The sequence below is a fragment of the Periophthalmus magnuspinnatus genome, chromosome 3, assembly GCF_009829125.3.
Source record: "Periophthalmus magnuspinnatus isolate fPerMag1 chromosome 3, fPerMag1.2.pri, whole genome shotgun sequence".
Taxonomy (NCBI): Eukaryota; Metazoa; Chordata; class Actinopteri; order Gobiiformes; family Gobiidae; genus Periophthalmus; species Periophthalmus magnuspinnatus.
Window position 1 is genome coordinate 11,171,401 of NC_047128.1, and position 12,554 is coordinate 11,183,954.

Below are 12,554 nucleotides of genomic sequence, written 5' to 3' on the forward strand. Positions count from 1 at the left end.
TTTTCAAGTAAACAGCTAAACTAAAAGGTAAGGTAAGCTTTTACCTTTTGTTTTGTAGAGATGAACAATTCCAGGGCTAAAAAGAATCAAATGATTCTAGTGAATGTGTATGGAGTTTAAAAACACAGTGGAGCATTATGTATCACATGACATCAGAAAGTGGAACAGAGTATTTTCTGTTGGAGAAAATAACTCAACCTAAATATGCAGGGTTTGTGCCTTAAACATGTGTGAATGAAACAAAACACAACCCTAGGGATGTGGAAACATCATTAGAACATAGATCAGAAAATAGCGCAATATGGGCCTTTTACATAACACATATTGTGCTTGTGTGTGCTCTATAGTTATAACCGGTGACACCTGTGGATCATTATATCAGAATTTGGTTATTTTAAAATTAGTTGATTAAAGAAACATGTCCAGTGATTTCTGCATTAGAAAACTGTGGTGTGCAATGAGAGCTGACGTCACTGTAAACATCACATTAGCAAGTAACAGATTTTTTTTTTTTCATTTATGCCAACATAACTACACAATGTTGTAGAATCCTATGTGCATCACCTACAAAATGAAATTGGAGAACAAAAAAAAATAACCTTAATTGTGTAGCGTTACAGGGAGTTCTGTTGGTTGTAGTCCATACCTTGCTGGACTTGTTGTCATCCTCTTTGGCTTTGGTATCCTCGCCCTGATAGGTGGAAGCCTCGTCTCCAATACGAAAGTCCATGAGCAAAATGAACGGCGGGAAAATTATGCCCAAAATCACCTAAAACACCAAAGCAGTCACACAAAAAGATTATAAAGCTGTACAGTACATAGCAATAACAACATAACTGTGGCCATCAAAGCCCTTAAGGTAAACTGAAAAAGCAAATCCAATTAGTAAATAATGAATGTGCTACTTCATTAACTCCACTTTGACTTTGAGGCTTAGTGACTTAGTTTGCATATATATGAAGATAAACAAAGAGATTGACACTTTTCTCCAATAGCCAATCAGAACCCCGGCTCCACACATGTGACTTCATCTTACAGGATTGTGGCCAAGTTATGGGGAGATTTTATTTGTATTCCATCTACATTATAACTAATAGTTCTTGGTTAATGCTTTTTAAAATTGATTTATTTGTATGTCTATTTATGTATATTTTGCTTTCTGTTTTCTACAGAACCAGACAAATACAAAACATCACTAAATAAATCTGCAAAGTCAAATAGATCATGTAGCAGACGAGAGTCATACAGCACTCCCTAGTTCTCTTCAGACAGTTTGATAATGACAGAAGGGAAGGGCAGATACAGTGAAAACAGAAGGGGTTCAAGCACTGATCCTTGTGGTAAGACAGAGGTGCGACTTAATACTGTATTTTCCGGACTATAAGTCGCTCCAGAGTTTAAATTGTACCATCCCAAAAATGCATAACAATGGAGAAAAAATATATAAGTTGCACTGGACAATAAGTCAAATTTTTTGAGGAAATTTATTTTACAGAATCAGAGACCAAGAACAGACATTTTATCTTTAAAGGCAATTTATAAAAATAATAAAAAACAGAAGAATAGGCTGAATAGCAGTACAGCACACTAACATAACACATTTATTCAGCTACATGAAGCATAGACAGCAACTGAATACGTATCTAGTATGTTAACATAAGATATTAACAGTTAATCAGATAACTGGATCATAAAAAACAAGTCAACAAGTTTACTCTCAATCTCACTCCAAATCACTAAATCCAAAAAATTGAATTCTTCATCTTCAGTGTCTTCTGAACAACTCCACCAACTACCATAATGTTGAAATTTTGAATTTCCAATGTTACAGGAGTAGTAGATACTGGTACACAAGCCTAGAGTGCCCTCACGCATTTGTTAGTAAAGAAGATATTAAATTCTATATTTTAATAATTTTACATGTAAGTCGCATCTGAGTATAAGTCACACCCCCAGCCCAACTATGAAAAAAAGAGTGACATATAGTCTGGAAAATACAGTATATGCCTTTCTCAATGTGGATAGTAAATCTTCAGTCAGATGTGACTTTGGGGTCCACCCCCATTGCCTCTGAGATTGACCAGTCGATCATGATCAATGCAGTGGGCAGCTCTGTTTTACCCTCACCCAGCCTTTACCTTGAGGCTGTTGCTCTTGCCCATGCGCAGGCAGCCCATCCACATGTCAGTGAGGAGCATCTGGCTGCAGGTGTGTGCGATGAAGTCCCTGTGCTTTGCGGCTACAGCCAGTTTGAGGCAGGTGGAATTGCTCCAGTTCTTTAGGCGATAGGTCAACAGCTTCATAGCTACTTGCTCATCACGTTTATACGACTGGTCCAGCAGCTCGTATGCCAGCTGACCGAACTCTCTGGGACAAGAAACAGCTATGTTATTATTTTATTTGATCATTTTGATATGTAGTAAAAAGAAAGAAAATAATGTGGTTCCGGGGAAACTCAAATAGAAAGTGCCATAGGTCAGGTTCATTACATTCTAGTGTGTGGTGGAGGTTGAGGGTCTGTATGTTATGGTATAATTTGCTGCTAATCTGACAAAATGTTTTTGACCTGGTTTATGGTTACAATCTATAATCTTTGGGCCTTTTCACAAACCTATATAAATGTGACCATTTACCATTTACAAATCCCAACATATGCTTCTGGGAAGTGTTTGATACACAGACGGTATAAAGAAGTAGAGTAGAAGTAGAGTGTGACGTCACCCATAGCATTTAGCTTGTCAAATAAAGCTCATCGAGGCTAGCAGTTATAAAAGTGAATTTGGAACCGAGTTGAAGGTGGCGGGCACTTAGCAACGCTGTCAATCAAACATCTTCCTAACGCGAGTGGGAGCGACCTTGGGGAAAGAAGGCAAAGGGAGAACACTTGGAATACCATGTGCCACAGTGTGGTAGTAGTGACTCTACTGAATACTGTTATTGTGTTTTTAGGCAAGACACTTCATCCATCTTGCCTAGTATGAATGTGGCCTTTTAGTGAGTGGTGGTCATCGGAAGGGGCAATGGCACAAATTGACAGCCTTGTTTCTATCAATTTACCCTAGGGCAGCTGTGACTACAATAGCTTAGCACCACCAAGTATTGAATGAATGAATAATCCAATACAATGCACTTTATGTGTCTGGAAAGGTGCTATATGAACCCAGTGCATTATTATTATCAAAAAGAAGATGATCCATTATGTCCTTTTTCAGATATATTAATTACAAAGAGCTAAAAGATCAACACGTCACATCTTGCACATATTGTCACTAAAATATATAAAATTGTGTTCCTTACTTTGAGTTGTTCTCCAGGTCCTGGTAGATGTCGTCCACCAGCTCGCTCTGAGACGACTCGTGAGCCATGGCTTTGTACAGTTTGCAGGCCACCAGTGCTTTGGCCATGGCCTCCTCCCCACGTTGCCAAAGGAACAGCGCCATCTTCTGACGCTTCATGAGAACTGCCCACACCATCAGCTCATGGAAGGGGTACTGGAACCTGCTGACTTCTGGGTCATCCACATCAATGTCGACCTCCTCCTCTTTCTTCTTGGCCTTCTTACCTTTACCCTTTTGACGCGGTTCATCATCCTGGCAACGAAAATTTGAAACTGTAAGCAAACCGCAAAATATAAATCAAAATAACATGTGATTACATACCTCCATTCCAAGAAGTTTCAGAGCTTTTGGCTGAAATAAGAACAAATTTTGAATTAGTAATTCACAGTCCCTCTGTGTGATCCGACATCAGAAAATGCTAAATGGTAATATTATATACAATGTTTTGAAATAATGCAATAATTTATAAGATACTAATGTCAAGAAATTTACTTTCTGTTCAGATTAGGGCTGGGCGACATGGGGAAAAAAGTCATTAAATTCTTTTTTACCATAGTAATAATCAATCATAATTTTTTATTAAAGGAATTGTGCTTTGTTTCATTCACACAAGTTTGAGTAACCCTGCATTATTAGTCTGTGTCGTGAAAGTGTATGGAGCTTAAAAACACAGTGGAGCACTTCCTGTATTACCACATCACATATGTGAATGAAACAAAACACAACTTCATGGATATTTGGGACGAGGAAACAACATTATAACAAAGATCTGAAAAGAGGGTAATTTTTCTAATTAAAAACTACAGATTGAATTGAATTTCAATTAAATTGAATAGCGACAAACAAAAGTTTTAGACAGTGCCATTTTACTCCCAAATATTGCTTTTCCAAAACACATGCCTTTACTAACAGTGGACTGGCTGTAGACCTCATGCATAAAAATAAAACCCGAGCGGATCATTTCAAATGGCTGAATCTCGATGAAATTTATCTTATTTTAAATTGAAAATGCGCTTTGTGCTGGCAGTTTGAAAAAGAAAAAAATACTTGGTTAGTGGCATCAAATTCCTGCACTGACCCGCTTGAGTCCATAGAGGTTGTTGTAGAGAGTCCTGAAGGTTTTCCTGGTGTAGTTACAGCGATAAGCCCCGCCCATCAGGAACTCCAGCACTAAACCGATGTCAATCAGTGTGATCTGGTAATCCGGAGGAAGGTTGCCCTGAGAACAAGAGGCGCTCATGAGTCATTACGAGTTTCGGAAAAGTTTGATATTGTAGAGTAATGATTTGGAATACCTTCTTTACATCCCTGACCACAAAGTGCAAAGTGTTAGGAGGCCCTAGTTTCTGTAAAAGAGCAAAAAGGAATTTCATTTTTGAGAAGCATTCGATACATAACTACTAAACTTTCATGCAAACAGTGTCAAATTAACAATGTGAAGAATGGAGAATGAATGAGATATGATCCACGAATCCACGATTCTTGCAGCAGTGAAAGGGGTTGGAAAGGCTGAGGAGCACTGGTCCCTCCAAGCTGCGCGTGTGCGCAATTGCGCACTGCTGACACGGTCTCCGCGCACAGAAAATCTGTGCTGCGCACAAAAAAATCGAACCGGAGTTCAAAATAAAATAAACACACAACAATTCATTCTGCGCTATTTTTCAGTATGAGTCAGTGAGTGTGACCGGGGATGAGCTGCTCCAGCCAATTATGTGATTCACATAAGTATTTGCGCATCTTATCAACGTCTTTGACAGGCGTCCTCATGTCCCGCTCCCAGAGTTTTACCCGATGTGACCGATGTGGAGTGAAGACTAGCTAATGATTCTAAGTGCTGTTTAACCCCTTAACGTTCCGACGGCCCGCCCTCGGGCAAAGATCCGCGCATAAAATTACGCGCGCGTAATTGCGTAATTTTACCCACTGTTTTGTAGTAGTTTTGCGTTTTAAACATGACGAAACGGACAAAACAAAGGAAGTACGCGACCGAGGACACTGTGGATGTTTGTACAAGTTAAACTAGAGGCATCTCGGACCCGGAGCGGTTCGTGGAACCGAGTGAAGATCTCATGGTGGACTGAGGAGCAGAGGATTTGATGGACTGGATGCTGTCCCTGATCGGTAAGCGTGGTTTATTCTGCTATTGACTTAATTGTGGGTCAAATGTGTATTATGTGTAATTATTAGCATTAGCAAATGCCAATCTGCGCCCCCGACCACTACCAATCATCACGCACACACCACTTGGGTGAAATGTCTTGCCTAAGGACAAAATGACTGTTGGTGAAGTGACTCGTGAAAAATTAGAGGGAACATTGCTGAGGAGGCCGATGTTTCTGCTGCTGCGATGAAGATAAGAGGAATGAACTGACACTATAATGGAGGAGATAAGGAATATATTATTTATAGATTTAATTGTACTCTGTATTTAGCCAGCTAATGTACATGTTTTGGGGTTGATGGCGCGAACCAGATCAGACTTATATAACTAGAGAGGTGGCTGGTAAGAACATCTAACTTCTTAAAGTTGCACATCTGTCGTAAAAGCTCCACCAGGTGCTTATCTCCATGGAGATATTATTTCGTGGCTTGCAATGTTCAACAATATGGCATTAAGTTTATGTCTCCATTTAGACAAGCATATCATTTCACCAGGCCAAGTTACAGGTCTATGAATGTTTTTAAGGGATAAAAACACTTTCAATTGAATAAATGCAAAGTTGATAAGTTTAATGCTTTACTGTGGAACATTTCAGGTGACATCTTCAGTAAGTGGTGGGCTCATCAGTACATCATTTACATAGTGTACCTTTATATTTATGATTTAGCTTTATAGTTAGGCACTTTAACGATTTAATACTTAAATCTGACCGTGTTGTAAAGCTCCTCAAGACGTGGGATGGTGAGGAAGTGGTGGATGTTGACTCCATTTTCGATCAAAAGTTTGACAAAGTCGACTCTGTCCAACACCAACGCGTCCATCATAGACTGCTCCAGAGCATTCACCTGTGAACAGACACGAGAGACGGCTTTAGACTTAGTGACAAAAGCATGAATGAAACAAAATATAACTCCAAGTATGTTTTTGATAAGAGGAACACAGTATAACATGATTGAGGGTAAAAATACAGTCAATTTTGCGTAATGTGTTTTTTAAATAGGGGTATTTTACTTCTATGCGGTATTAAAGAGGGAGTATTTTACTTCTATGAGGTATGAACTGTTAATTCGTAACATTTAGATCAGCATGTTACCTTTTATTATTTTGTAAATGTTATATATTGACAGAAAACAATGTATCAGCATGTTTTTTTATGTTTCACTTTCGTTTTTGATGCTGCTCTCCACTATATGTCACTCCCCTTAAGAACCCTATCATCACGTGCATCCCACTATTGATACTACTGCACATCACATCAGGTTTGTCAAGTTGCTGTGTACAGTTTTGTATCATGTTTTTGTATATTTATGGAGAATTATCATGTGGGAGCATGGGTGGTGTAGGCTTGTGGGTAGAGCATTGTACAGAATCTTAAAGGAGGAGGGTTCAAATAGGGCCCAGGAGAGATTGCTAGATAGGCCCAGGAGAGATAGCTAGATTACTCAAACATGCATGGATGATATCTAAAACTTCATCAGGCATGAGGGAACAACATTATTACATGGTAGACAGCTAAAAGACATCTATTTTGCATAATACTCCCTCTTTTAAAATTGCTGCATTTGTAGTATTCCTGTCACATGTCTGTACCCAGTTGAGCAGCTCCAGTTTGCGTGGGTCTGTCTCTTTGGGAGGCTCAGGTTTGTCTTTGCATTTGTTTTTCTTCCCTTTGGCTTTCCACTTCCCAGCCACTGTGACCACGCGCTGAGCCGCTCCTGGGCTTTTTGGGCGGTCACTCGCCATTCCAATCACTGGCTGCAACACACACAAGACACATGGGTTTAGTATAATATGTAAAAAATAATAATTTTTAAAAATCTCTTTTCATGTATTTTTTGTACTGATTTTGATGCAATTGTATGTTTTCATATTCAAAACAAAAACATATGGCTTGCTATCTTAAATTAAGATCATGACCACTTTTAAAGGTGCACTATGTAACTTTTCTACTGGGGTCTGTCACTCGCTTCTCTATTGAGTTGTTGTTGCTTCTCCTGGGATGTTCCAAAGATATGAAACTCATTTATCTTGCATTTATTCAATTATAGATGCTTTATTGCTAAGTAAATGATTAGATAATTATTTATATTATAAAAGTGATCTATGGGTTGTCTCTCCATAAATCTGACCCATAGCTTGGATGGGTGGATTCATAGATAGATATCAGCAGATGGTCAACCCTCCACTAGAAATATTAATGCACCTTTAAATGTAATTCAAATATAAGGTATTTTGAGCTGACCGGCCAGTGGAGTCCGTAGACAAAGATCTGGTTGCGTGCAATGTCCACTCTGTTCCAGGCCAGAGCTAGACTCAACTGATCTGTAGCACATGCATTTGTCCCTGAAACAAATTTGAATTTAGAATATATTAAAACATGTTTCCAGTCACATATGAATATGAAGAGGTCATTTGTAAAAACAGAACCATGCAATAAAACCAACTGTAATTTACTCCTTGCAAAAAGTGTTTTCAAGATTAAACAAAAAACATTTGTTTTTGCAAATAAACCTTCCTACTAATATTATTGGTAGTTTTCAGATTTTAGAATTTGATTCTTACCTTTGAGCAGAGCAGTGAGGATGGACATCTCGATGTCCTGCTGCCCCTCAGAGCCCATTCGAAAAACTGTGATCTGAACAAACATATTTGGAACATTTTGTTCTCAAACTCCCAATTACACGCAATAGTTCAGTTATCAACTGATCATACACCATTTAAAAACTGGGACTATATAAATAAACTTGGACTATACCAGAACTAAACCTGGACTGAACCAGTCTACATCACCAAACCAGTGAACAACCAGGGCATGGGTGAAATATTGAACAAAGGTTTCACAGACAAAGTATTTTTTTGTTTGTTTATTTGTTTGTTTTTCTTGCCTGTTGGTTATCTTATCAGAGAGACAAATGACATCCACCTAAATTAACAGGAGGAAAGACCCAATATTAATCCTGTAAGATCTAATGCTACTTTCATGTGATGTCATGAAATTACAACTTTCTGAGTCAAAGTTGCAGATAACTTTAAGATTCTTATAGTCAGACAACAGCCTTATTGTTCCAAGCGGAAGGCAGCACTAAAATCTAAATCATCTGACTAGACACATCATAGCAACATCATGCGGCACTTTGTTAGAAGTTAGGACGTAATATAGTGCATCCGAAACATGTTGAGGTATTATCCAACAATACAGGTCTGACTATAAGAATCTCAAAGTTAGTAGAGCAAGAAGACCAAATTAACCTATTCAGATAATTAGGAAGTTGGACATAAGCAACAAGTTAATCAGATTATGATTATTTGTATCAAGTGATTAATTAACTAAAGAAAAATAAAATGCTCAAAATAGTGAGTCACCAAATGATGCACATAAAAATAAAGTGAGTTTTCAGTGTATGGCCAAAAGCTCTTGATTGCATAGAGGTCAGATGATGAAGAACTCTCCCATCTGAACTGCCCAATATGCATATGAAAGCAGCCAGATGGGATGTGCTTTGTTGAAATTGTAAACTTGAACTGTGGGGTGCCTCAGGGGTCAATCTTAAGACCTAAACAATTGTCACCTTGAATGAATCATATACTCAAAGGAGGTTTCCGTCTTTGTTAGACCAATGCATTCTCATAAATATTCTTATTTGATTATTACAGTAATGAAATTATTTGGACAGCAAATGAATGCCACACAAATGACAATGGAATTGTATGTTTTATTGCATGAGATGCAATAACATGAGATGCAAAATAAAATCTCATATATAGAGATTTTTTGTTTAAATTATAACCAGGAATCTTCAGGTGAAGTATTCATTTTATAAGAAGAATCTTTACTACAAAAAAGCAAACCTAAATAAAAAGTTTTTTTGTGATCTGTTTATATCATATCTTACTCACAGATAACTGTTCCATTAGTAGCAACTGAATATAAGCTTATACAATGTGCTTATGTGGGAGTTGAACCTGTGATGAATGCTTAACCACTGCACCACCACACCACTACAACCTCAAATGAAATATGCACCTGAAGTTAGTTGAGTTCCTACAAAGTGCTTTTAAAGGTTTTTTTTTTTGTTATCAATATTATGGTTCATGGTGATCAGATGATGTGAATAATAAATGAATGACACACACATGACAGTGAAATCAATGGCACAGTTTTATTGAATGAACACGACAGATGCAAAAAAATAACACTTTCGTGACACTGTTGTATAAAAACCTGGCGATGGCTTAAAGTGCATATGAGGTTACAATACCTGTATAGTTTATATAGTTAAGATAATTATATTTAATATTTTACCAAAAATCTTTGTTAATCTTGCCAACTTTTTGTATTTTTTTCTTTATTGCGGGGGTTTATTTTACTTCCTGGTTGGACATGGGCAGCAGATGTCATGTAGAAGTAATTCCTGTTACCTAGCAACCATAATATTAACAAAACTTGTCTAAATTACACAATAGTTATGATTAGACTAATAAAAAAGAATGACAACTACTTAATTTTTGTTAAATTAAATTGTCAGAAAAATTTGTTACTGGTGCATAATTTGCGCCTGAATTGTGGATGGAATTTTTGATGTAGATGACAACTACTTATTTTTTTACTTTTTTCCACAAACTTTTACTTGACTCTTGCAAAACTATGATAAATATTTCGCATAGGTACTATCCCACCAAACTCAGTAATAATCAAAAAAAACGTGACGTCATATGGACTTGAGGATGAGGATGATTGGTCTCCTCTACTGAAACCTACCAGGGACTTTTTCTTCATGCATTCAGTCACCATCAGGAAGATCTGCTGAGCCTGGCTGCGGCTGTAGTTAAACGTTTTCTGAATTGTGACCAACAGTTGATCTTTGACGCCTTCACTGACTGTCCTGGAAAACAAAACATACAAAGATATGATAAGCATTTTGAAATACTTTGGTCAGTATTGCTAGTTTATGTTTAGTAACTCAAAAACAAAATGTCTCCTTTTAAAATATATGTGGACCTAGGGTGACTAGATTTTCAAAATTCAAAACTGGGACACACCCAGGTTGAGATGGTTAGTACAAATAAAATTGTAAAAAGAGTGTGTAACATTGTTCATTCTCGACTCACTTGTGTCAGTCAGAATCTAAGGGACTTCAATGGAGTATTTTTTTTTTTTTTTCTTATGCTCAAAACTTTGTGTTTCATTCACATATGTTTGAGTGAGAGTCTGTCTGTATCTCCAAAACTAAAAATGCTCTGTTCCACCTTGTGATGTCATATAGTGGTAGTTTTCACGTTAACAGCTACCTTTCATCGTTTCTTCAGTAGCAATTGGCAATTCCAGGGCCAAAATCATCCAAATTATTCTAGTCAAGCTGTATGGAGTTTAAAAACACAGTGGAGCGCTTCCTATGTTACCAAATGACATCACAAGGTGGAACAGAGTGTTGAGAGAAGAGCTCAGTCCAAATATGCAGGGTTTGAGTGTTAAACATGTGTGAATGAAACAAAAATGGCAACAGTAAAGAGTTGATTTTGCGTCACAGTAATAATGTAAAAATGTTTTCTTATGAACAGGTGGCTTCATGGAGGCAGTGTGACCTTTGGAGCTGATCTGACCTTTCTAACCTCTGTCTCTGTCATCTCTGTATTTAAAACCATTGTAACATTACTTTATTCTCAACTGAAGTATTCCACATTAGAACTGCTATTAACCTTTGTGCAGAGTATAATGGATGTGAGGTGAAAGGTTGGAAATTATCTGCCATTTGGTGAGTTATAATCCAGTGAAAGTATGCCCATTGTCAAGGCCTTGAGAAAACCACAGGTCTGGTGAATTTTATCATTTAAATGTAGAATTTATGTTTTAAATTGATTATTTGATCAAGTCAGCTTGTAGCCAAAGTTTACCAAAGCATACTTAATTGAATAACTGAAGAACAATACTAATGTCATAGTGATTAAAGGTACACATAACGTTTTTGGAGGAGAGTACGCTATGGAGATGTGATTTCTTTGCCTGGAATGATCCACTGTATGATTTGATGAAACTTGGAGGAAAAAAAGATAACATCATCAAGTTTACAGATCAGATCTGTAGACTGGTGACCCCACCTCTAGTAGAAATGCATGTTCATGATTAGTTTTTTGAGCAATAAATCACATGCAATTTAATGAATGCAAGACAATGCAATGCTATGGAATCTTATACACAAGGTTCCACAAGCAATATCACCTTCCTAAGACAAGTAGGTGACATACTCTCCTGCAGAAAAGTAACATAGTGCACCTTTAATATAACACTTTAATCTGTGTGTTAAGCTGTGGAAACTTAGTAAGGCCACTCTATTGATAACTTATATTTGTGTCATAAAATCATACCCATCTTCCTCGCAGTACTTGTGGGCAAAGGAGAGTATATCAGATGCCCTCCCACTGCCATCACACACCACCACAGGGACAGGGGGCTCCTCCCTCAGACTCTCCAAGACTATAGAAATCACATTAGGTCCACCCTCCAAAATCAGACACACCACCGGCACACCATGACCCAGACCTGTGAACACAAACATAAAACATAACTATATATCATTAAATTAGACAATGACCAGTATCTTTATACAGTAGAGTAGCTTTAGTTATTGGTGAAGGTATCCACATTTGTGAGGTCTGCTCTGTCCCCAGTCCTAGAAAACATTGCAGTGACACATACTCTTATATCCAAACATCCACAGCACACCCTCTGTCTTGTTGCCCCTGGTTGTGTCCAGTTTCTGTTTCAGTTGCAGTGAGTGGTGACGGCTGAGCATCCCTTTGCGGTCCCTGCCTCTCAAACAGCCCCAGGCATAGGATGACAAAGGGAAACCCACAGGTCACATGACATGGGCGCACAGGATCAAATGGCCACGGCAAAGATCACATAACCACAGGGAGGGCATCTGAACATTCACCATTCACAGATAAACTCACGAGTGTTGATCTTCTGAAGGGAGATGTGCTTCTCAAGCTGTCTGCGTAGTCGGACCTCAGCTCCGTACTTCCCTGTGGTCCCGTTGTCGGCGAGAATGAAGTGA

At 38.0% G+C, this 12,554-nt stretch overlaps 1 protein-coding gene across 1 annotated transcript in view; it reads right to left on the reverse strand.

Annotated features, from left to right (window-relative positions):
* Positions 1–10,069: 10,069 nt before the first annotated feature.
* Positions 10,070–12,554, reverse strand: part of LOC117393777 (transient receptor potential cation channel subfamily M member 1-like) — an 8,620-nt gene continuing 6,135 nt past the window's right edge. Inside the window, exons 6-8 of the mRNA XM_033991787.2 lie at positions 12,451–12,554; positions 11,863–12,037; positions 10,070–10,382 (exon numbers count right to left, since the gene is read on the reverse strand). The exon at positions 12,451–12,554 is cut by the window's right edge and continues 68 nt beyond it. Coding sequence (XP_033847678.2) covers positions 10,124–10,382; positions 11,863–12,037; positions 12,451–12,554 — 538 coding nt within the window. The 3' untranslated portion in view covers positions 10,070–10,123. The remainder of the gene's footprint in view (positions 10,383–11,862; positions 12,038–12,450) is intronic.